Source organism: Gymnodraco acuticeps, unplaced genomic scaffold, assembly GCF_902827175.1.
Source record: "Gymnodraco acuticeps unplaced genomic scaffold, fGymAcu1.1, whole genome shotgun sequence".
Lineage (NCBI taxonomy): Eukaryota > Metazoa > Chordata > Actinopteri > Perciformes > Bathydraconidae > Gymnodraco > Gymnodraco acuticeps.
Window position 1 is genome coordinate 929234 of NW_022990010.1, and position 26653 is coordinate 955886.

Genomic DNA, 26653 nt, shown 5'->3' on the forward strand with positions numbered 1-26653 from the left:
CCAGGACCATATTATTATTATATATTTCTGAATTGAATGGCATCACACAAACTATTGCAAATTGTATAACACAGAGATTAAAGTTTAAGGAAGTCCATTAGTTTGTCAGACAAATAAACTGTCTTACTAAAAAGTGACTTTAGAGGGCCAGACTTAAAGGTAGGGTAGGTAATTCACTTCAGAAACACTTTTTGTTATATTCCATGGAATGCTCTTAACATCCCGATAGCAATGAATACATGACATGCTTTGACAATAAATACATAAAATAACGTCATATGTGGATTGGAAGCCGTGGCACAATCTGTGGACAAATGTATCTCGTGCCCTCATTGGTCATGTGTGGTTCGTTTGTGTTGAAGGAGGGAAGTCTGAAGTACTTTCAAATTCTAGCACACTGTTCTGAGCTGTTTTTTCCCATTCTTACCTACCCTACATTTAAGCTAGAAATGCTGTGGATCAAGTTTAGTATAAAGCCACTAAATAAAGATAATCAGATATGGCAAATGACAGGCATCATATTGCACATTGTGTGTGTATCACGTGTGTAGCGTGAAGGAAACACGCACACGCACACGCACGCACACACACACACACACACACACACACACACACACACACACACACACACACACACACACACACACACACACACACACACACACACAGCTCCTCTCAAACAAACACCTGCCTCTTATTTCCAGTGCACTAGTTTGAATTGAGTTGGCCTCATTGACTTTCAGCTCCCGCCAAACTGAAGGGAAGGTAATTACACATCAATCAATAAATTATTTAGACAAGATTATAAGGTCAATATGGGGCTCCACATAAACGTTTAATATATTGAGAAGATAAGGTCAAAGAACCAAACTAATTGTGAAAATAAATAACGAAGCAGTAACATGTAAAAACACGATAAACAGCTTTTCAGTGGGGTTGTTTACCAGAACACCATCTGTCTGTCCCATGGTTACCCGTTTACCGTGCCCTTCATAATCTCGCGATACATCTCCGGAGGCAAGCTGCACCCACGAGAATGTCGTTTCGCGCGCTGAAGCTAAGCTCCAGCAAATTAGCCAATGGGGAAGCTGTATTATTAGAGCAGGCGGGATATAAAAGTCTTGAAGAATAACTCATTGATCAACCTCCAACAAGGCAGAGTTGCTTGTGCAAACCTCATACAGAAGTTAGTTACGGAAAACGTGCGCGTTACTCCGTAAACCTCTATTTCTTGTTTTCACTTGGACGAACCATCAGGTAAAGCAGATTTCTTCTCGTGTTAAAATAACTTTTAAAATGGTACTCATTGAAATCTTCTCACAGTAACTTGGCTAGCTCACTATGGTTAGCTAACTTCACAAAGTCACCTCGTTTATGTTTGGCTTACCTACCGTAGGAGCAAGCAAAATGTAAAATTGTAAATTAAATATTTTGTCACTGGGAGAGTTTTGTTTGCTGTTGAATGTACTCTCAATTCTCTGTGCTAACCTAACGTTGTTGAAAGGGTTCGAACAATAAGTTGTAACGTGGTTTGCTGAAACATAAAGCATTGATAGGTGCATGATGAACTTGACTTGAGCTGTTGTTTATTTGTAGTATTACCACATACTGCCTAACATATGGTGAGATAACTAGCTTTGGCAATTCACCGCTTCCTTAGAAGCAAAACACACCACGCCAACCTCCAAACACTATTTATTTTCCAGTTTTTCCGTGTTGAAAAACGACTCATATTTTGTCTACATTTTGTTTAAATGGAATGATCTCGGTAAATGAACGCATATCAGGAGAGAGGAAGTCGTTTTTGTATCAATGTTGTTGGTGATGTTTTGTTCACGGGTTTATTCGAGCCAGCAGAGCGACCAACATCTCAGCTGAGAACTCAAAGTAAAAACCAAGCAGCCGTCGAGCTCAGTGTTTACCACCGAGAAAGAACAACACACGGCTTATGCAAGTAGAGGCGCGTTTAAGTACAGTTATAATCGATTCCATGGTGCACATAAGGTAGTATTTCGGTGTGTTTTATTGTGAGAGACTGAAGGCACATTGTTTGCTAGCGCTCCCTCCCGTCCGGATGTGCTGCTCAGTTTTAAAAGAACTGGGAGTGGCCTCAGCTCAGTTTCCCGCACTGTATTTAAATCAGCCTGTTCCCTCCCTTTCTGATTCTCTGTTCAAGTGACAGCCCAGTGCTGACAGAAAGACAATACACGGACCAACACTGATATGGTCAAATTCCCTCTGCTGATCACCATTTCATTTTCCTTTTTAACTGAATTCATTTCATTTACATCATTTTAATGATTTAATTGGCAGGAACTCTATGATGGATAGGTAGGTAGGTACTTTATTGATCCCAATTTGTGAAGTTTTTGCGTTGCAGCAGCATAAAAAACACAAGGCAATGTACACAAGAGAAACGAAGACACAGAAATAAACAGTCCAATATATTTCATAAATATGAATAAAATAGCATTTAAAAAGATAAAACAAATATAATGCAGGATATTATTGTGCAAGAATGGATTATCCAATATTAAATAGAATATTCATGTAAAATGTCCAGTGTGATTTTAAGTCCAGTTGTTAAGAGAAGCTATGGAGCAGACAGTTCTCTTCCGGCCAGAGGTGATTTGTTATAGAGAATAATGTCCATGCAATGATTATGAAAAGCAACAATCCACGATGAAATGCTTTTTTTTTTGTGTATTGAAAACTTACAAGCTGATATGTGGCCACCTCAGCATTAACATTGCCTTTGGGAGGCGTGTGGCACAGTGGATAGAGCGATGGTGTTCGGATTAAGGGAGCACAGGTTCAAACCCCACTGCCGTCACTATGCCGTTGTGTCCCTGAGACACTTCACCCCAAATTGCTCCTGTGGGGATTGCCCACAGTTAGGGCTGGGCGATTTTAACGATTAATTTGCATTTTTACTTTCCTACGGTTTGTGAAATGGCTGAACCGAAAAATCGCGATTTAAAAACATTTCTTGACTCCGCAGATTTGTTTTGCTTTAAGGGACTCCGTAGTAGCTTACTCTCTCACTTTCCAGAACGCGCACAAAACTCAGCCACATTGACTGTGACTACCCGATCTGCAGCTCTGTGTACACATATCACTTAAATTATTCAATACATCCTTTGTACTGAAGTATTCAAGAGTAAATAAAGTTTAATATAAATGATTTGCTGTGGCCAATTGTTTTCATTGCATTTACAGACCCGTGTAAATCTCTGATACCACCCAATGAATGCATTGACTTGCTTGTAGAACCACGCTACACAAAACAGATAGCAACACCTATACAAACTATTTAAAAAAATAAAAAAAAAAGGGGCTACTGTATCGACCTATATAAATATTTTGCTCTGAGATCAGCTGCTGGGCGGTCTGTAGAGGGGGAGGAAAAGAGATCTCCGTCCTCCTTGTTTTATTCTTATAGAAGTAATGGGGCAGAAACCCTCCTTTTTACGCAGCGGTCCAGACATAGACATCAAACGGCGACACATATTCAGTTGGCAGTTACTTTGGCATTAGGGCAGGGATATCTAGATACTTCCCAAGGTTTGACATGAAGTGTGCTACTTTTAAAGCAAGCAACGATGTTTTCAAATCTGTAATCAAAAACACTATCGAAGCAGTTCCTGCCGTTGCTACGTTAGTTCAAACAGTAACAACGGACTACTTTTCTTAGCGGATGCTTGTCAATTTAAATCAATACATAAAACTATTTTTTAAGTCAATAAAATCATTTTCTAAATCCATAAAAGCATTTCAATTAATATTAGGAGTCATGTCGTTACTTTGTTGAGAATGTGGCCATGTGTAATAAGCGGGATGATGTGCACATTGCATAACGTGCCTTCATGCCGATCTAGATCCCTCCGCAAAAAAAACAAAAAAAAGGCTCGTTCGCGGGCGAGAGCCGGCTCCCGTCGTTCACTTAAAAGAGCCTTGGTCTGGTTTGTTTAGAAAAAAACAGAAACAAATCGAGATTTAAATCGAAAATTGTCCATTAGTTAGAAAAAAAAATCGCGATTTTTATTTTTAGGCCAAATCGCCCAGCCCTACCCACAGTATTGAGTATGTAAGTCGCTTTGGATAAAAGCGTCTAACAACTGACATGTCATGTGTAATGCCTTTGTAGTTTGAAGAGTCACAATCAGTGGATCTGTATTGTTCTCTGTAAGGAAGTGTCTTTGATATGGCGCACAAGATATCAGAAACACCTGGCTCAAGATGGTGATATCTGCATTGCGAAATGACTTGAATTAGTTTAAAATCATAAAGAAGCCTAAGAATGGTCATTGTGGGTACTACTACGATTTGGACATGCAATTGAAAGAGAAAGTTATTAATTCTCAAACTATTTAAACTGCTGTGTTGCTTCCATTATAAAAAAGTGGACAAACCAAATATTAGGATGGGGGCAAGGTCATAGTGATGTGCCATTCAATGCTTTTTATCAGTCTTACTCTATTATTTTTTTAAATCATGTATTACTTACTAAAATGATTTTAATGTGGCTGCAGTTGGATTTAAATGCAAATACCAACCAATTAATAGCATACAAATCGTGTTGCTCATGCTGTTGATAATGTGTTTGACAAAACTGGCTTCTATCAGATCACTGACATCTGCTGCTGCTGTTGATAAAATCATCCATTTAACATGAGTGAATACTCGCAGAATCTACTACAACAATTATTATTATTTTCACTATAATGGTACATGTATTGATTGTTAACACAGGGCAGCTGCAATGTGGATTCAAGTGCGCACAATGGATGGGAGTGAAACCCACCGGGTGGATTCCCTGTCCAAGCTCACCAAGGTGGATGAGCTACGTCTCAAAATCTCTGAGCTCTTCAAGGTGGAGCCAGACCTGCAGAGACTTTTCTACCGCGGCAAGCAGGTGAAGCAGCTTAGTAAACATTTTGCTCAGACAAGTCTCTGGTTTTGTTGGATTGTGTCCCAGTAATTTAAAGTTTGAAGCTTCTTAAACGTATTGGTGTTTAAAGAAGACTGTCCTTTAAACATAGTGGTAAATGTAAAACGTGTAATACAAAATATGCATTAATGTGAACGTGATAAATGCAGATCTAAAGTTTGTTTTTTGGATATACAAACTTTAACCTTGTTTTTTAACATCAGATGGAGGACGGCCATACCATATTCGACTACAATGTGGGCCTAAACGATATAGTGCAACTGCTTGTGAGGCAGAAGGTTGATGTGGTGAAAGACAAAGAAGCAGAGCTCTCAGACTCTGACTCTGGTTGTGGATCAACCCGGAGTGAATCCGACAAGAACTCAACTCACAGGGAGGCCGAGGCTCAGACCGCCGGCACCTCCTCCACAACAAACACCACAGAGCTCGTTGATCCAGGGTTCGGATCTTACAAGGTATGTTCTAAAGCTGTTGGCTTGGATTAAAAAGTGTTTGCATGTTATCTGTACTTTCAGGAAAGGGGAACATTTAATTGATCTTTTAGGGATAGGTAGTGAACAGCTGTGGCGTAAGACCTGCATTTAGCTACAGTAATGTTGGGAGCACGCTCGTCACCCATTCAAGTTGTTTGTTGAACAATTAGGTCAGCGTGGGGAGAAGAAAAGATTCAAGCAAAGATGCCCGAATGATTTTAATAAAAGAAATATGTGATTGGGAAATCGACATTAATGCTCTATACTTGGAGATCCATGCAGTTGCTACAGTCTGACCAACACAGTTAAAGTTAGCTGTTAGCCACCCGTGGACGGCACAGTTCTTCTTGGATGAAGCTAACAGATGGCAAGGTTGCATTGACCATAATAATGATGCCTTTAAGCTCCTTTCAGTACAGATGAGTATAGGTAAATTATAACATTATTTAATGTTCTACATGGTATCTTGTAAAATCATGTAGTGCCGAACCCGAATAAATGCACTTATTATGCAGTATATGTTTTAACAGAATTATAAAATGGATATCAGAGGGAGTCATGACCCCTTCATCTTCCTAACATTACTCGAAGCAGCTTTTAATGCAAACATTTATTTGATATATTTTCTTGCCATGACCCGACGTTCACACCCACTTTTTACAGTTAGAGGCCAGCTGTGTGGAGTTGAGATAACATGGGGGTTTAACTTCTTTCTAGCTCTTTTATCATACTTCTTCATAATCTTTACACAATGTTTCAGACAGTTTTCACATGGCACACTGAGTGCCTTCCAGAAGACACTTTCTAAATGTAGGAATAAAAGTGCATGTTTTTCTAGCACAACACCTCTGTGTGAATACAGTTGCTGTTGGTGAACACTTGACATGAATATACAAATGTAGGTGATTTGAATGGAGAAGCTGGGCTGTAATTGAGCCGGTCTACATTTCGTCCAAAGGATTCTTATAGACATTGTGAAAATGTTTCATGTTTAGAAATTCTGTGTATGTAAGGAAACAGAAGTTCACATGAGCCCTTTTGAAAACAAACGGACGAATCATATTTACAGAACACTTAATAATGTGTTGAGGACAAATGTTACAGCCTTTAAAATGTATTTCAAGATTGTTCTAACTTTTTTTTTCTTTGCGTCATTCAGATCAATGAGCTAGTGGATGCAAGGGACTTAAACATGGGGGCGTGGTTTGAAGCGCAGATCTTGAATGTTACCAAGTCAACAAAGACGCCTAAAGCAGAAGCTGCTGATGCACAGCCAGCAGAGGAGGAGATATTGTACCAAGTTAAATACGAAGAGTAAGAATCCCTTTTCTATTTGTGTCCATCAATCAACATGTAAAGCTATGTTGTGAATCTATGTTTGAAAATATCAGCCAACCACCTGCAATGTTTTTTTTATCTTCCAAACACTGAGTATATTTTGTATTTACTCCACTATGATGTGATGGCCAGAATCAAGTAAACTGGTTGCCCCAAAATCCAGGATTTTTAACTTTACTTGTCATTAGAGGTTATTTAATAGAAACAAATACGAAAGTAAATGGTCATGAGAATGAACTCTGGACGTCACTTAAACACACGATTGTGTCGGTTGGGGAGTTTGGAAGTATGTTGGTGTTTGAGGAACATTCGGCTTAAAGGTGGGGTAGGTAAGTTTCAGAAACCGGCTCGAGTGCACTAAAATGTGAAAGTACACAGCCGAAAATAATCCGCCCCTTCCTTCAGAGCACCTCCTCCAACACACATGAAAGCGCACATGACGTCAGCAGACTGGTGAAAGTGGCCGCCTGTTGCTGGCGAGTCATTGAAGTACTGCTGCAATGCACGCCCAATGAGGGCACGAGATACATTTGTGCGTGCACGAGATGGAAGGCTGACAGACAGGACGGCAATCCTCGGCTAAACGGATTGGTTGTACTTTTTACACTATTACGGGTTCCACAGATGACGTTTCTTAAGATATTCATTGCTATCGGGATGTTAAGAGCATTCCATGGAATATAACAAGTGTATCTCGAGCCGGTTTCTCAAACTTACCTACCCCACCTTAAGTGTACCTGCAGTTGAGCGAAATATACTTTTACACTCCCATGCAGCAGTGTGTAGGAAGCACCTGTAGTGGTGTGTGGCTTGCCACCAAACTGCCAACTGACCTGGTATCACCTTTACCATCGCAGCTACCCAGAGAACGGGCTGGTTCAGTTGCTGGCCAAGGATGTTCGCCCTCGGGCCCGCACGGTGTACCAGTGGCACCAGCTGGAGCCAAAGATGGTTGTTATGGTCAACTTCAACCCAGACGACCCCAAGGAGCGTGGCTATTGGTACGACGCTGAGATCCAGAAGAAGAGGGAGACTCGCACAGTGAAAGAAATCGACGCCAAGATTCTCCTTGGGTAAGTGCTGTGTTGCATTTAAAGTAGGGCTGTGCGATTATGGCAAAAATCATAATCACGATTATTTGGTCAATAATTGATATCACGATTATTTTGACGATTATTCATTGACCATTTATTGAACTTTAAAACAAATAATATTTTACCAATAAACAAGATCAATAAATGTGTTGGAGCGCACTTCCAAAACCATACTAAACATATATTAATATGATAAATAAAAATAAATTAGACCAAAATAAATTAAATCAAACATGTTGCAGTGCACTGTCACAACCTACTGAAAACTCCTTAACATATAGCCAACATTTTGGTAAAACATATTCAACATATTCCACTCAGTTAAACGTTGAAGGCTGGCCAACCGTCATGGTCCAGAAGTAACAGGAAATACATATTGAACTACAATTTAAGAGCAAATAAAAATGTTTAGGCCACCATGGCAAATGCTGGTAGGGCTGCTCATGTCATCTCTTAAAGATTTTTTGCAAGAAATACCAGCCTGTTTACATGGTCTGGTTTCAGAGATGAGCGCAGGCAGGTGACAATATTGCCACCTGTACTGAAGACCCTCTCTGAAGAGGAACTTGTGGCAGTGCTGCCACATATGACACAGGAAAAAAAGAAAAGACTCTGAAGAACCCTTTCTTTGCCATTATATAAAAATAGTGTTGCTACAAAAGTATAAATTAGGCTTACTAATAAGACAACTCAGATCTGAAGCTACACAGTAATCTGCTGCAACAGTGCAATAAAAAAGACAACATTAATAGAATCAAACCCATTTTTTGTTGCATTTTATTAGAGTATAAAAAGAAATGCCTTTTAAAATAGGATGCAAGCAACACTAGTTTCTGAACTGATAGACTATAATCAATTTAAACAGAACAGATCTTAATGTTTGCATTCTTATACCATTTTGTACAATAATTATCATGAATAAATTCAAACAAACCAAAACTTACAGCAGATTAATAACGGTATCTAAATTGAGTTTTTATTATATCAAAAACCTGTTGAAATGCTGCTGTTATTTTTACTGTCCCACAAAAGCGCGTCGCAGCCTCCAGGAAAGCTTCTTTCATAACTTCGCCGTCTTCGAAAGACTTCATGTGTTTCGCAAGAACGTGACTGACACGATAAGATGCTCTGGTAGCAGCCTTGCTCTTGTTGTTGGGCCTGGTGAAAATGGACTGCTGTGCATTTAGCTGTGCTCTCAGGCCCCTCCCCTTTTGGAGCGTAAGGCAGAATTAGGAGGGAATTCCGTCTCGTAGCGTTTGTGCAGTTTTGAAATGCCGCTCCTAAATTACCCTTCTTCGATAAAGCCACGCTCGCATTGCAGATGAGACAGATGGACTTTGAATTGGAATAGATACAAAAATAATGATCCTCCCACTCGGAGTGAAAATTATATATTTTGGGCTTTTTTGCTTCTGCCATAATTGCGGTCTTGTGTGTGTGCGGACTGTCACTCCTGTTGACCATCCATGCTGTTGACACGGACAACGTCAGCGAACTAGTGCACTGCTCACCAGCCACGCCCGGACACATGGGGTGAGGCCGGCCAATCACAAAGCTTTGATGCGTTCAAGTGCATTATTCTGGCACGGGAACATTATGTTACAGGACATTAACGATAAAACAGAATATTGTTGTTCTATTTTTAGACACATCTCGCGATCGACTGGGAATCTCCCCGCGACCCTTCTTTTTAACTAGTTGCTGCTCTTGTTCTGACATCTTCGCTTGCGCTGAACACTCACAACACATGTCACTCCCACGTGGCCGAGTGGGCTTTTAGGGAGGGGCGAAAGCGCACCCAGCAAAATAATCGTATTTAGTCAATTATGCTGTTTTCCTAATCGTCGCAAGCCATAATCGCGATTAAAATACGATTAATTGCACAGCCCTAATTTAAAGGTCTGCATTTTATATTGGCCCTCTGATATTTGACTTGTTGCAGTTCCCCCTAATCTGAGTAAATATTTGTTCAACCTGCAGGCCATCATCTTGTATTCACGTTTTATCTGTATATCAAAGTTTTTGGGATGCGCTGTATCCGGTGGTAACAGGTTAACTTTCTGCCGTGGTATGAAAGTAGCCTGCATAATATATTGCTATGTGCTGGTAATATTTTAAGTACTTTGGGTTTAATATAAACTCCCATTTACACTTAATGGAACAAAAATAAATATTTGACTCTTTCGATGATACAAATGATAGCCTTTTATTTTTGTATTTATAACATACTGCTGCGTTTCTCTCTGTATTTTTCAAAAATGCCTGTTAACTTTCATGCATTTGGTGTTTTAGCTTTTCGAGTGATCATAAGAATTATATCACAACATAACGCATATTATATATTAACATAACATAATTATATCATATATATTATATCATGACATTATAAGCATGAAAAAGTGCCAGTACTACGAAGGCCTTCTTGACATCTATTTCTCTGTTTGCAGTGATGCTGGTGACTCTCTTAATGATTGTCGGATCATGTTCCTGACTGAAATCTACAAAATCGAGGAGGTTGGTTCTCTGGATGAAACACCCGCTGGATCCGAGAGTCCGCTGAAAAGTAGGTTTAATTGTGTTAACTGGTATCTATTACACCCCCTAATGAAAATGCTGTAGAAAGAAACGGATTAGATGATATAATGAAATGTGTTTCTTCTCCAGGATCAAATGGACCCGAGTGCAAGCACTGCAAAGATAATCTCAAGAAAAACTGCCAGTGGTGTAACTGCCACGTCTGCGGCATCAAGCAGGATCCCGACAAACAGCTGCTGTGTGATGAGTGCGACATGGCCTATCACATCTACTGCCTGAACCCCCCGCTCACCTCCATCCCTGACGACGAGGACTGGTCAGTGGCATCATGCTAAACTCAAATTCTGATGTATATATTCAAATATCCTGACATTTAAAGTTTAGCAATTAGCAGTCATTTGTTAATGAGTGAAGATATAAGTTCAATGTTGTCTTGTGGCAATGGTCACCTGTCATTGTGAAGGGAGTTTTCAAATACATGTCATTAACCTTTACTGCTCCTTCATGTATTGAACCTTTAGGATCTCAAAGTGCTCGAACACACAGTTTGTAGCTGTTTTGTGGCATCGCTTCATGCTTCTGGCCATTAATTGTTATTGTCACACTGTGCTTTAGCTGACCTGTACTCTGTATACTGACTCAGGTATTGCCCAGGATGCCATAATGACGCCAGTGAGGTTGTGTTGGCTGGAGAGAAGCTGAAGGAGAGCAAAAAGAAGTCTAAGATGGCTTCTGCCAGTTCCACCAGCCAGAGGGACTGGGGCAAGGTGAGGTTCTTTTTTCTTTTATGTTTCTTAAAATTATGATTTTGAATAAGTCACTTATAGTTGTGGGGCCCAGGGGAACCCGGTTTAATTATGTAATGGTTTAAGAATAAATGATGAAAAAGAGCACATTTTAAAAACCCTGGATTCGCTGATGTGTGGAGGAAACTGCTCATTATTTATCAGGTGGCAGAAGCAATTACTTTTTATTAAAGTCATTGTATGCTATACCATTGATCTACTGTCAACAATATCAGTATTGGTGCATCTTCTAAAATGTGTTTAGTTTACTGCATTGGTGTTACATACACAAATACTTTAAAGGAATGGTATGCTCATGACACTCACTTTTAAATAATTATCATCCGATAAAACAGACCAGTCTCTGCCAGTCTTTTTTTTTTTTTTTTTAATCCGATGACATTATCAGTGATTTTAAACTGATTAATTACCGAAATAACATCAACACTGGGCGGCGCCATTTTACCGGACGTGACGTAAACCATGCGTTTGGTTTCGAGGACACGTTGATGTTCATGTTATTTACTGTAGTTACACTCTTCAAATATGCCTCATTGTATCGCGAAACATTGACACAATTCTGATAGGAACAATCCACGGAATGCTCGGTTCCATCTGTTGCCAAAAGGTAAGCGTAGGAAGTACGTTCGGAGGCAGTGGCTAGCCCGAACCGAAAGATCCACAGGCGCATGTATGCAGCGAACATTTCAAGTTTCCGGACGACTACTCTGAGAGTATGATAAAACATAACATGGGATTTATTGAACAACCATTACTTAATGGAGATGCAGTACCATCGGTCTTTCTGGTGTCATCACCGACCAGGACACCAGTTCGGCCAGTTGAGAAATCGCCCTCTGCAAGTGTGAAGCGACGGAGGACCAGAAGTAGTGCTCGGAGTAAGAATAAGGTATGTTATAGCGCATTTCCATTGCAGCGGGTAGCCCCGTTTAAACGTCCTTTATCGTCCAGGCCAGTTTTTGGTGGTCTTTCCATATAGCGTAGTACAGGCTAGTGGGTATTTTCCCCCAGTTTTTCCGGCCCCATAAAATCGTGGTTCTAGGGCCAGGGACAACGAGGCTGAGTATGCTAAACTAGAGAGGGAATCGCTAGCAAGGGTGGTACTACATGCATACATATCTAGTAATCAAAATCATTGTATCTACTAAGTAGGCTCGAACCTGTATGGCTGAATTCCCCCATCCAATCTCTTCATATTGCTTAAAACTTCTTCCTCGGCTGACGAGTCCGAACTCAAATACTCCGCCATGTTTTCGTGTGTTTACAAAGTGAACGCATGGATGACGTCACGACCATCACGTGACTACTGAAAATGGGCAAAATGGCAGCGGCCTGACGGAATATACAGGTTTTGATAAAAAAGAGCTATAAAATCATTATTTACCGGGGAATATCGCTGATTTCTTCAGGGTATGGTTTAAACATAATGTTTCACTAAATACTGAAGTTTTGATTAATTATCTAATGAGTGGAGCATTGCTTTAATGGCAACCATTTACTCCTCCCCCTCCAGGGAATGGCCTGTGTTGGTCGAACCACGCAGTGCACCATCGTCCCATCAAACCACTACGGCCCAATCCCCAGCGTTCCTGTCGGCTCCCTGTGGAAGTTCAGAGTGCAGGTCAGTCCACGCAGCGGGAATCCTAGAGGATTACCAATACCACGGTTTGAGTGCTCGTATGTTTAGTGGCCCCCAATGATGTTTAAACTCTGTTCTAGGTCAGTGAATCTGGCGTCCACAGGCCTCATGTAGCTGGGATCCACGGCAGGAGCAACGACGGGGCCTTCTCTCTGGTCCTGGCAGGAGGATATGAGGATGACGTGGTATGCTTTGTTAATTTCTTTTTTTTTATTTTTTTTATTATAATATGAAATGTGTTTCTATTAATCTTAACGTTGAAGCCAGACTTTTTAGATGTTTTAATGTCTGTAATATTTACGTTTCTTAAAGGATGATGGTAACGAGTTCACATACACTGGCTCTGGTGGGCGAGATCTTTCCGGAAACAAGAGGACCGCTGAGCAATCATGTGATCAGACACTTACCCACATGAACCGGTATGACATGACTCATTATAGTTAACAGGATTTCTGCATTTTCAGTTATTCAGGGTTCGTACGGTCATTGAAAACCTGGAAAAGTCATGGAAATGCAAATTCAAGGCCCTGGAAAAGTTATGGAAAACAATATATCTCCCAAAGTTTTGGAAAAGTCATGGAAATGTAACTAAAGTTGCGTCAAATATAATTTACATTTGATCTAATCGCCGAAATAATCTGCGGTCGAGAGCTGTTATGTATATATGAAGCGTGAGCTGTGTGCTCGAGTCTTCCTGCCTGTCGGGCCGGCTGAACTCTGCTGCTCCGGGATGAGGGTCAGCTACATTATCTACGGTGCGTTCGTTAACTGTGCAGAGTCTGTGGCACAGACTGCACCCCTGGTGAACAGCTGTTAAAACGGGCTGTTCAGGTGTTCACAGAGCAGAGCTCCCTGGCGGAGCGGCAGAGCGTGATGTGAACTGAAATTTTTTTCTGTCGCAATATTATTTAAGGAATCGTTGAGCTAGCTAGCTAGCATATTCACTATCTGCTAACGTTAGCTTTAGCATTCGTTTTCTAGTTTTCATAGGCTATAAACAGGTGGTATAAGTATTGATACTTACTAGTGTAGAAGTACTCAGATCTTGTACTTAATAAAAGTAGAAGTACTCAGATCTTGTACTTTATAAAAGTAGGCCTACTCAGGTCTTGTACTTGAGTAAAAGTAAAAGTAGGCCTACTCAGGTCTTGTACTTGAGTAAAAGTAGGCCTACTCAGGTCTTGTACTTGAGTAAAAGTAAAAGTAGGCCTACTCAGGTCTTGTACTTGAGTAAAAGTAGGCCTACTCAGGTCTTGTACTTGAGTAAAAGTAGAAGTACTCAGTGTAGGAATACTCTGTTACAGTAAAAGTCCTGCATTCAAAATGTTCCTCAAGTAAAAGTATTATCATCAAAATATAGTGAAAGTAGCGACACTAAAAGTAGTCATTGTGCAGATTGGTCCATTTCAGAATAATATATGTTTTATAATGATTGATCATGAAAGTGTTCTCAAAGCTGGTAAAGGTGCAGCTAGTTTGAATGACTTTGTATACTGCAGGGTAGCTTATGAATTTACTCCAGGTGGAACTAAAGTCTGATTCAACACTTGATTAGATTTCACATCATTCATCCACATCTGTGAAGTAACTGAAGGTATTAAATACATGTAGTGGAGGAAAAGTACACCATGTACCTCTGAACTGTAGAGGTACACCATGAAGCCTACCTCTGAACTGTAGTGGAGTAGAAGTACACCATGTACCTCTGAACTGTAGTGGAGTAGAAGTACCTCTGAACTGTAGTGGAGTAGAAGTACACCATGTACCTCTGAACTATAGTGGAGTAGAAGTACACGGTAGCAAAACATTGAAATACTTAAATAAAGTACAAGTATCTAAAAATGTTACCCACGTATAGTACTTGTTGAGTTTATGAATGTAGTTACTTTACACCAGTGGCTATACAGATAGAAAGACTAAGCCTTGAACAGAGGCATGAAAATACATTTTCAAAATGCTCAACAGTGCTGCCAGAATTATAAACTGACTGCTACACAATTAAAATAAATGCTTTTATATATTTCTATTAGATGTGACTCTTTGGCGTTTCTGTTATTATTACCTGCTGCTTTAGTTGTTCTGACTGCTAACATCCTGTTATTCCTCATTTTAAAGCCGATATCCCGTGGGGTCAGGGGTCGGGTCCTTGTCACCTTTTTCATACCTGATGACTTTGCATCCCTGACTACAGTTGCTTTAGCGTGTAGAAGCTAGTAAGCCTACTATTTGATTTGTTTTAGGTAGGCACAACATGTTTCATATGCAGACCTTATTTTCCTGTTCCATGTTAAAATAAAACATTTTCAGTGGTCATTTTTTTTTGGTCATGGAAAATTAGGTAAAGGTCATTGAAAATCATTGGTGAAAAAGTGTATGAACCCTGGTTATTGCATAGAGTTCATTTCTTATATCTAAATTGTTCACTCTGGTTCTCAACAGGGCGCTGGCTCTCAACTGCAACGTCCCTGTCAACGACAAAAATGGAGCCGATGCGAAGAACTGGAAGGCGGGAAAACCAGTTAGAGTCGTGCGCAGCTGCAAGGGTCGCAAACACAGTAAATACTCCCCTGAGGAAGGAAACAGATATGATGGGATATATAAGGTATGAGGATACACTGGACAGAATCTGCATTTTTTTATTTATTTTTTAGAATTTATAGAAATGTAATTAATTTTAAAACTGCAACTATTCAACTGCATGGATCTAAATAAATAAGGAGCATGCATTGGTTTCCGAACAATTGAATTACTCGTAACCCAACAACTACCTCTACTTTGATTATTTGAAGTTCGATAAATAATCTTGTGACTTTGGGCATCTATTGGTAGTCTTACTCTGTCATTGAATTCCTTCAGATTGCAAAGTACTGGCCAGCCAAAGGGAAGTCTGGCTTCTTGGTGTGGCGATATCTGCTGAAGCGTGACGATGAGGAGCCGGCACCGTGGACGAGAGATGGCAAGGACCGCGTCAAGAAGCTCGGGCTCACCATACAGGTAGAGATGATCCTTCAAGCTACATTAGAGCAAGAGGGTTTCATGTTTTGTGTAAATGAACTGTGTCCTCTGTGTAGAATGTAGGGCTGCACGATTCTTGCTCAAATGTGAATCACGATTTTCCTCCATAAGAGTTGAGATCACGATTCTCACACGATTCTCATCGTTTCAATGAAAATATTTATTGCAACAAAAAAAATTAAACAGACAACATTTCAACACGAATTCCACCAGCCTGCTGTGTGGTCATTAAAGATTCTTATCTAGTCTAATATAATTTGTCTCTCTCGTAACAAAAACATAACTTAACAAAAGGATTAACTTAAATACTGCATATAAAAACGGAACAGAACATAAAGTTACAGCTTTAGAATAGATGTAAATAAAGCCTAGCTGCCTAGCTACTAGCACAGTCCATCTACTGCACTAAGATTCTTGGCTAAGAACACCAACATGTCGACATTCTGAGGTTTCAGGGAGGAACGCAGGCAAGTTACAATGTTCCCCCCTGTACTGAAAGCCCTTTCTGAAGGGCTACTGGTCGCAGTAATACATAAGTATTTCCTGGCAAGCATGGACAACCTTGGGTATTGTCCCTTGTTGAAATTCCACCACTTTAAGGGGTCATCTTCGCTGTCGATATTTCTTGAGAGTAGATATGCGCCTAGTTCCATGTCGACAACTTGCTCGACTTCAGGTGCAGCTGCCTCGTTCCCCTTTGCTACTTTAAAAAAGCTGCCTAAGGTCTTTCTCTTCTTCCCACCAGGGGGGCGGCGTGGCACGTGGCACTGGAGGAAGCTGTGGTGGGAGGGAGGCTGAGACTTTCCTTGAAAAGGGAAAATAGAATTTAATAAAAAGGTTAACCTTAATATTCTACACTTGATAACTTAAGTAATATATCAGCAGTTAAATACTAAGGTTGATAAACTAAATAAATGTTCCCAATTAATATAAACAGTTACCATAGTAACGATGCTAGTCATCTCATCCTTCAGTCTGGTCTTGACAGTGGTTTTGTTGTCCTCGCTGACATAGTCCAGTTTGAACCTTGGATCCAGACTTGTAGCTATGTCGAGCAGCGCCTGTGTCTTTGGATCACTGTACTTCTCCTGAAGGTACTGCAGGATGGTTGTTTTAATCGAGCGAGCGAGTGCAGGGTCGTCTTCCTTCACTGCCATCAGTTATTCGAAGAGGTGGAGGACTGGCTTCACAGAGGACACAGACACATATTGCTCCCCTGAGAGCGCATCTGTGAATTCTGCCAGTGGTGTTGGTGTCTTGTCAATCACCTCAAGAACCTGTATGTCTTGCCATGTCAGAATGTTACCTCTAGCGAACTTGTTCCGGTCAGTGTTCCGGGCGAGAACTCGTGTAATGGCCTCTTGTTGTTCAAGGACCCTGTTGACCATAGCTAGACGGGATCCCCATCTTGTTTGGCACTCCGTTTTGAGCTTGTGGTCAGGTAGATTGAGGTCCTTTTGTGCTTGTGCAAGCTCTCTCTTCCGCTTCCAGCTGTGGCTGAAGCAGCTCACTATCTTTTTGCAGACCCCCATAGCACGGCTGATTCGTTCATCTTTCATTGAATTCTCTAGAGAGAGAGAAACAATGTTCAACTTTGCTGTAAAAACATGACAAAAAAATAATGGTTTAAAATGGTAAAAAAAAATATATATATACATATAACAGTAATTCATTAAGGCATAGCTAAAATGTAATGCACAGTAAAATCCTCACTATAGGGCATAGCAGTGGCAGCCATGTTCTGATTCCATCATTCCAGACCCCATTAATTTTTCCCATAGAGATTTCCTAAAATATTTATATCAATTAATTTAAGGCTAGAATCAAGCCATCCAGGATACTGGTGAATCATGACCATAACACATTTGATTCTATGAAAAATGAATGAATATTTAATTATATGATATTCTACATTTAATAAATACCCTTTGTTTTGTGGTTTTAACTTCTTTTTTTCGTGTTATGGTCATGAATAACCAGTATCCTGGATGGCTTGATTCTAGGCTTAAAATAATTTATATAAATATTTTTGGAAATCTCTAAGGGAAAAATGTATGGGGTCTGGAAAGATGGAATAAAAAAAATGGCCTATTCATTTAAGCCGGAGTATAAATATATACCCAAATGGCGGGGGGTACTATAATATTTAGACTATACATTACAATTTTAAAATGGTGGTAATTAGTTAAATGAAATAAGATTTATTTTTTTAAATACATAAACATGTTCAGTACAATATTGACAGTTAATTTAACTCTACACTCTCAGACTTAAATGAACAGAGGACTTTACTGTGGGATGGATTGTACTCAGCTCACCTATAGCCAGATGTAGCCTGTGGCCAAAACACTGGAGCCTTGTCCAGTTGTTTATGTCGGATGCTTTTATGATGTTTGATCCACTATCTGTAGTGATGCACACCATCCTTTTCGGATCCAAGCTCCAGGACGGGAGACTTTCCATTAGTCCCACTGCAATTTCGTCGCCCGTGTGGTCCACGGGGAAGAAAGCTGTCTGTAGGCACCGACTTTTCATGGTGAAATCACTGGTGATGAAATGCACCGTCAGGCTCATATATGGTTCCATGGTACGACTGGACCACAGGTCAGTTGTTGTCGCAAAGTGCTGGACATCTTTCAGTTCTGTCTCGACTGAGTCTTGTAGTACATGGCAGGCAATGCAGTACGTGAAAAGTAGTTGCGGGAAGGCACTGAGTACCGCTTATCCAGCGTCTTCATCAAGTTCTTGAACCCTTCATTTTGAACTGTATTTATTGATGCCATATCCTTAGCCAAGTAAAAGGTGATGGCTTTCGTTATCTCTTTGTGCCTTCGTGAGCTGTGTGCATATGGTGTTCCGCTGAATAACGTTTGGCTTATGGATGTTTGCATCGTTGTCTGCGGGTTTGATATTTTTTTCGGGTTGTCCTTCTTTGCTAAAGTATACTGTATTTTATGGTGACGTTTTAGGTGATTTAATAGGTTTGTGGTGTTACCTGACGTCGTTGCGACGATGAAAGAACAATGCTTACAGTGGACGACTTTTTGTAAGTCATCATCAGGATCAAATCCAAAAAAGTTCCACACGCTGGATGAATGTGGTCCTTTTTTCGGCACAAGCACAACTTTCCTCTCGCCAGAGTCGCCACCGGGATTTTCATCGGTGTCATTGTCCTCGACCTGCTCCTCGCAACTAATTTCTGTGTCACTCATTTCTGTTTTTGTTATCAGTGCTAAATTGCTAAAACTTCTGTAAACATACTGCCGGCTCCTGCCCTCACGTGTTGCAGTCAGTGAGTGTTGCCAGGTATACTCATTATAAGCCACATTGGGATAATCTTTCTGTAAAGTTGCTTGGTAGTAAGTATTAAGTAATAATGGTTGTTGCGGTTTTGAGATTGTAGATTATTATTTTCAAATAGCCGACCCGACATATATAGGTTTAAAGTCATGTTCTTTTGCGCTTGTTTTCATAGACCTGGTTGCTTATTCCTTCCGCAAAAACTGGCAACCCTAGTGGCTGCATCGTTAACACTGTATGAGAGGAGGAGAGACAGACAGAACACTACCATTTGCATGCGATCATGGTACTTTAATGTTAAATGTATAGATTATATTTGCTTTACATCGTTTAAGTATGATTGACATTGCAAGTTGGTATTATTCAGAAGCAAAATAATAAAAAAATAAAAATCAGCATGACGTCATAGGATCGCCGTAATTTAGAAATGAGATCGCATAGGTGTCTGAATCGAGATCACGATCTTTTTTCGGTTAATCGTGCAGCTCTAGTAGAATGCAACTCTTTTTAATTGATTTAAAGAATGGCCTTCTTTGAAAAGCATATCTTCAACATGTCAGTATTGATGCTAATGTTAGCTGTGCTTTGAGCTGATGGTTAACAGCAGAGGTGTGGACTCGAGTCACATGACTTGGACTCGAGTCACAAATTTGATGACTTGAGACTCGACTTGACAAAATCACAAAACACTTGCGACTCGACTTGGACTTGAACACCAATGACTCGGGACTTGACTTGGACTCGAGCCTTCTGACTTGAGGTGACTTGATCATTTAATTCAGAGGTCTCCAACACGCCGATCGCGAGCTACCGCTAGAAGAGCAGACTCCCGTCGGGGAGAGCAGACTCTTCAGCCGCTCCTACTCTTGCTGAGATTCCTTGCAGCTGGGCCACCATGCGGCCAATCATATGCGAGGACACACTAGGATCATACCATTATGTGAAAGAAGGGTGGGGGGCACAGCATGTGTAGTGGTACAGGCCAGCTGCACAGAGCGACGGGAAGCCGGATTTAAATGCAAGCGCGTCGTAAAAAGTCAAGAAATGAGCGAAAACCCAAAAAAGAAGCAGCATCTGGCTGCTTTTCAATGATATTGGAGAAAGCAAAGCTGAGTGCAGGATTTGTCAAATGAAAATAACCTTCAGAGCAGGGTTTTTTTTTTTGGTAACTACTCAGGATTTATTTCCAGAGGTGGGAGAAGTTCAGACAATTTAAAAAAAAAAAAAGAAAAAAAAAAAAAAAGGTTACAATCAGGTTTCCTGCAGGGTCTTAAAGTCTTACATTTGATAAATTCGAATTAAGGTCTTAAATATGATTTAGAAGGTCTTAAAAATGATGGGATTTGAAAGGTACTTCTGTGTTGCGATCGCGTCTAAAATGTGTTTTGGGGGAAATGTCCGGGCTGCAAAGTAACCAGTACGGTAATAGCCTTTCAGTTCCCCCCAACAATTTGTATTGAATTAAATCAACATGGAACCAGTAATCACTAACTTTGTTTCCCCCGGCCCCTTATTGGAGAACACCCAGCTAGTAACCTAGCAACCAAGCTTCAGCTCATGTAGCCTATCTTCGAATCTACTTACAAATTAATATGGGGAAGTGTCAGTTCAACCGTATTTGGTTGGAAAACATCTAATTTAGTGCTTGGTTGAAACCAGTGGAGGGAACGTGTTTGAAGCCCGCTGCACCTTTTGCAAAATAAATTATCGTTTGTTTTGCTAGTGGAGCGTTTGCTAGTGCAGCGTTAGCTAGTGGAGCGTTAGCTAATGCAGCAGCTCCCGCAGCAGCTCCCGCAACAACACTGGGGGACCTCCGGGCGACGTTTGGGTCTACGTCAACCCTAAAAGCGGAGGTGCTGTAGACCCTAAATACCGCAGCTAAACACCAATCATACAACAGCAACGAGGAAATAGTGTAGCCAAGGCAGCAGAGCTCTGAATATAGCTCTTGTCACTCTCTCTTAGACACACACACACACACACACACACACACACACACACACACACACACACACACACTAGGGCTGCTCAATTATGACAATTATCAAGATTATGTTGGTCTATAATTAATATCATGATTATTAAATACGATTATTCATTGACTTTGAAAACATCCATTTATTGAACTTTAAAACAAATAATAATTTGAACAGTATCTTTTTAACTGTTGATTACCCTGAACGTATAATTCAACTGAAAAACCAATACAAAAATTAATTAAATAAATGATGCATTACTAAAAAATGTATTAGATCAAATATGTTGTCACTGTCACAACCTAGCAAAGCAAAATAATCGTTTTTTTCGATTATGTTGTATTCGTAATTGTGGCAGGCCAAAATCGTAATTGCGATTAAAATATGATTAATTGCACAGCCCTAACACACACACACACTCAAGCGCACACACACACTTTTTGTCCAACACGCTAACACAGTTCTGTACTTTTATGCTGTTATGTTCAGTCACTGTTCTTATGTTGAACATGAATACATTTACTTTGTAAGTGATTATGGGACGTATTTCTTCTTTCATATAAATTTTCCTTCATACTTTATTGCCGTGAAATAGGTCTTAAATTCTATTCAAAGTGGTCTGAAAAAGGTGTTATAAAGTCCGCCTCGCTGCACATTATCCCTTGCATACAGATAGATTGTGGGTCCCTTATAACATGTTGTACACAGTGGAAATAAACATTCTGGTTACCTCAACATCAGGGATCTTATACATTAAACTCCTTCTGAATCAAACCGTCACGGTAGCCTTACCTTACGGATCCCTCTTCAAATAGAAAAAAACATGTTACTTTACCAGCAGAGAGAAAATTGATTATTAAATGATTAATGTGACTAATAAAGAGCAGTTTGATTATTAAGTATTATTCTGTTGATCGATGTCATTACATTTGGTGAAAAGCACACAATGACTTGTTTATGACTCGTTTTGTCAAAGTTTAGGACTTGGACTTGACTTGAACTTGCCCATCCTGACTTGAGACTCGACTTGGACTTGACTCGGACTTGAGCGCTGAGACTTGACTCGGACTTGAAAAACAATGACTTGGTCCCACCTCTGGTTAACAGGAGCATAACTTCAATTAAATGGACTTAATATTTTTTTCAGTATCCTGCTGGCTATCAAGAGAAAGAGAAGGAGAAAGAGAACAAAAATGTTGCGGATGAGTCTTCGGAAACACCCAGCAAGTCAAAGAGGAAGAGGAAATCCCAGAGCAGTGGTATGTTTTTGCTCTTACCTAATATTCAACACTAGTTCAAATGAAACTGTTGCAGATCAGCCCAAAAGCTATGCATTGGTTTGTTTTGGTGTACAATATAAATTGTAGTATTGCCAATATTATCATAATTGATCAGGTGAGACATTTTATTGGTTTTGATTTCTGTGTAAAATCTATAAAGTATAACCGTCCACCCTTTTACTCTAGTACATTTAAAATGTGTTTCTTTCTTACAGAATCCCCCAAGTCTTCACCAACCAAAACTCCTAAGAAAATAAAGCTAGAAATGTACAAGCTTACTAGGGAACAGAAAACCTTCATCAAGAATGACAAGCAAAACAAGAAACTGTGGGATGAAGCCATGGAGTCACTGTCACTCGGACCGGTGAGCATTACTGTGTATTTGGTTACCAGCTTATGTTTGGAGGAATTTTAATGTGACATTTCAATTTGAAAGGACACGTATGTCCAATACGTTAGACCTTGGACAAGAAAGAGATGTCCTAGTGATGACTTTAATTGGTAAAATCACAACAGTGCTCTTGCATACAATACTCGATAGAATATCTTGCAATGGCGGTTTTTTTGGGGCAACAGAAATGGGTAGTTTGTAATACGCTTTCAAATGTTTATTGTCGTTCCTACAGAAATTCCTGAACAAAGTCGAAGAAGTTTTCCTCTGCATTTGCTGCCAAGAGGTTGTCTTTCAGCCGATCACCACAGAGTGCCAACACAATGTCTGCAGGGTGAGGAACGATCGTTGATGATTAACAAGAGTTTTTGACTATCACTTAATTGTATGCAGCAACAGAATCATAGCTCTAACACTGTTTGTTGTTTTTTTTGGTTGATATACAACCTAAAATATGTCTTTATTTTATTATGTTGCTGTAGTGGTTGGGTTATAAACATTTTCCTAAACCGCTTTTGAGCTTCACGTGACATCCTAACCAACCTTACACCCACCTGGCTACAATGCAGAAACCATTTTTAGAAATGAAATGTCAAAGTTTGAGTGCCTGAAATTTAAATGAAATGTCTGATTCTTTCCGCCTCAGGAATGCCTAAAGCGATCGTTCAAAGCAGACGTGCACACCTGCCCGGCCTGCAGGTACGACCTGGGAAAGAACTATTTGATGAACATCAACAAACCCCTGCAGGATATCCTAATGCAGTTGTTCCCAGGCTATAGCAGCGGGCGATGTTCATTGGATCTGCCTACTCTGCCTGGGAGGAAACGCCATGTAAACTGTAAGGGCGTTTTTCAGCAAAGGCAATAAAGAATCAATCTCTCTTAATATATTTTTTAATGATTTATAAAACTGCAAGTTTTGTGGACTTCAATGCTATCGTTTTTTTAACCTTGGATCTGCCATGTAGTTAAAGAATTTTTTTTAATTCCTTTTCGTAATCGCGCCATTACTCCGTTAACGCCTTACACCGTGATTTTACTCCCAGCGTTTGATATTGTTCCCTTAACTAATGCTAATGTTATCCATTCTATCAAATGTTTGTTACCGTTTTAACTAAATCCCTCCATGTTTAGCACTGCTTATGAGGACGTTAAGTAAAGAGGGGTTGAGCCGTTTGCTTATTTGGACATTTTCTATACACTGCTATTATAAGAATATGCGTCTCATCTGGTCTGCTGTTGTTGGTCAACATGTTCATGCATTTAAGAAAAAATTCTGATCTTTTAGTCCGAGTTTTTTTTTACTGTTTAACTCTGAAATCTGGCCTGACAGTGTTGTGCATCTCCTGGAGCCGTGTGTCTGCGCTACTTCGTAGATCTCTAGCTAAGGTTGCAATTGACAACCTAGGCAAACATCAACAAACGAGATTGCGCTAACATGTGTGCACAAAGCTGCTCCAGAAAATGTAGATGAGGTCGGACTTTCATGCACAAACTAAACCAGTTCTAAGTTTAGTTGTTTATCTACTATGCCAGGGCATTGATAGGTGACAAAACAGATTTTTGTTTCCTGGGGAAGTGAGATTTTGTATCTTTTCAAAAAAAATTACAACATTTATGATGTATGTAAAGATGATGAGATAAGTTCCCCGCTCCACTTACCCTGATGATGACTTGTGCTGTAAAATGTGTGAATGAACTGTCCTCCCTGTTGCTTTGCAGACCCAGAACATGATGTACGATCTGGTGTTGGAGCTTCAACATCGAAGTGAGGAGCTGGACAGGAGGATTGTAGCTCTGGAAGAGAAACTGGATTCCATCCTTCTCAGTTTGCAGTCGCTTCCCGTTGTGCTTTCTCAAGCAATAACAAAGCTACAAAAGGATTTCCTGGACGACTTGGCCTGTCGCGTCCACTTCCTGTCATCCTCCCTGAGCTCCGAGTGCTGTTCAGTCCCTGCCAGGCAGCTTTGTCCAGGACCCACCACACCAGAGACACCATACATACATAGACCTCACTCTGTGGCTTTCCTTGTAGTCTGGAAACTTTGTTCATGCTGGGAAGGATTTTCTCAACATGCACACTCTTCTTTTAAGTAGCGCTCTGCTACACATTTTTACAGTTACACAAATAAACCCCTGGGAGTAATAGCTCTTACTGAGCAGCCCAAATGACAAGGGAAGTGCTTTAGTGAGGGGATTCTCGGCTAAGGGAAGATCCATTTTTTTCCCCCAGAGGTTCACAGTTACTGTATAGTCAGGACTGGGTTTTCAGCTACAAATAGACACACATTAGTAGTGTCTCTTAGGAAGCAATATGAAGATGATTTTTAAGGTACCTAGAGTCTAAGTGTGTTAGTTCCTAAGTAATTAAGAAATGAGGAATACATTTTTCCCTTATTCTCGAGCTTACATACCTCAAATGGATAAGTATTTATTTTGTATGTCTACTAATCAACTCTTTTGCAATATTTCTTTCTGAAAGAAATCTAACATTAGGGAAATGGAGATTGTCCTTAAAATATGGACAGCACTTTTGAATATGTGCATTACATGATGTCACTATACATGAACAAGTTAAACTTATGATCATTATTATTTATTATTATACAAATATCCTAAAAATCCCTGTTTCAGTTGGAAAATGTTTTCCTTTGATGACCTAGCAACAGTTTATTTTAAAGTTGTAGGCATACACATATTGAGAACCTGCAATAGAAATAAAGTAAATCTATAATTATTAAATTGTTAACATTATATATAGCCCTGAAATCTTCCTTTGTGTTTCACTGGCCTTAGCCTACAACATTAATAGAACCTTAGGACCTACTTTCTTTTGATTTTCATAGCAGCAACATACAGTATCAGCATCTTGCCGAATACAAAAGCAATAAATACTTTTTCCCAAGATCTCTGTTGTAGGATGTTTCATGTTTGCATTTGCAGGATGACAGGACCATATTATTATATATTTCTGAATTGAATGGCATCACACAAACTATTGCAAATTGTATAACACAGAGATTAAAGTTTAAGGAAGTCCATTAGTTTGTCAGACAAGCTGTCGTACTAAAAAGTGACTTTAGAGGGCCAGACTTAAAGGTAGGGTAGGCAATTCACTTCAGAAACACTTGTTATATTCCATGGAATGCTCTTAACATCCCGATAGCAATGAATACATGACATGCTTTGACAATAAATACATACAAAAAACGTCATCTGTGGATTGGAAGCCGTGGCACGATCTGTGGACAAATTTATCGCGTGCCCTCATTGGTCATGTGTGCGTTCGTTTGTGTTGAAGGAGGGAAGTCTGAAGGAAGGGGCAGATTTTTTCCGGCTGCGTACTTTCAAATTCTAGCGCACTAGAGCTGTTTTTTTCCATTCTTACCTACCCTACCTTTAAGCTAGAAATGCTGTGGATCAAGTTTAGTATAAAGCCACTAAATAAAGATAATCAGATATGGCAAATGACAGAGGCATCATATTGCACATTATGTGTGTATCACGTGTGTAGCGTGAAGGAAACACGCACACACACACACACAGTTCCTCTCAAACAAACACCTGCCTTATTTCCAGTGCACTAGTTTGAATTGAGTTGGCCTCATTGACTTTCAGCTCCCGCCAAACTGAAGGGAAGGTAATTACACATAATTATTTAGACAAGATTATAAGGTCAATATGGGGCTCCACATAAACGTTTAATATATTGAGAAGATAAGGTCAAATAACCAAACTAATTGTGAAAATAAATAACGAAGCAGTAACATGTAAAAACACGATACACAGCTTTTCAGTGGGGTTGTTTACCAGAACACCATCTGTCTTTCCCATGGTTACCCGTTTACGGTGCCC

General features: G+C 40.0%; 1 protein-coding gene across 1 annotated transcript; it reads left to right on the top strand.

Moving 5' to 3' along the window:
• The first annotated feature begins 1103 nt into the window (after window positions 1-1103).
• On the top strand, window positions 1104-25705 carry LOC117544230 (E3 ubiquitin-protein ligase UHRF1-like). The gene is made up of 18 exons (XM_034213106.1): window positions 1104-1257; window positions 4753-4915; window positions 5155-5406; window positions 6584-6738; window positions 7620-7835; window positions 10304-10419; window positions 10521-10707; window positions 11035-11158; window positions 12711-12818; window positions 12917-13021; window positions 13149-13255; window positions 15276-15438; window positions 15693-15830; window positions 22275-22386; window positions 22623-22771; window positions 23034-23132; window positions 23445-23637; window positions 24521-25705. Exons 2-18 carry the CDS (start codon window positions 4763-4765, stop codon window positions 24568-24570), a joined length of 2427 nt encoding a protein of 808 aa, XP_034068997.1. The 5' UTR covers window positions 1104-1257; window positions 4753-4762; the 3' UTR covers window positions 24571-25705.
• The last annotated feature ends 948 nt before the right edge of the window (window positions 25706-26653 follow it).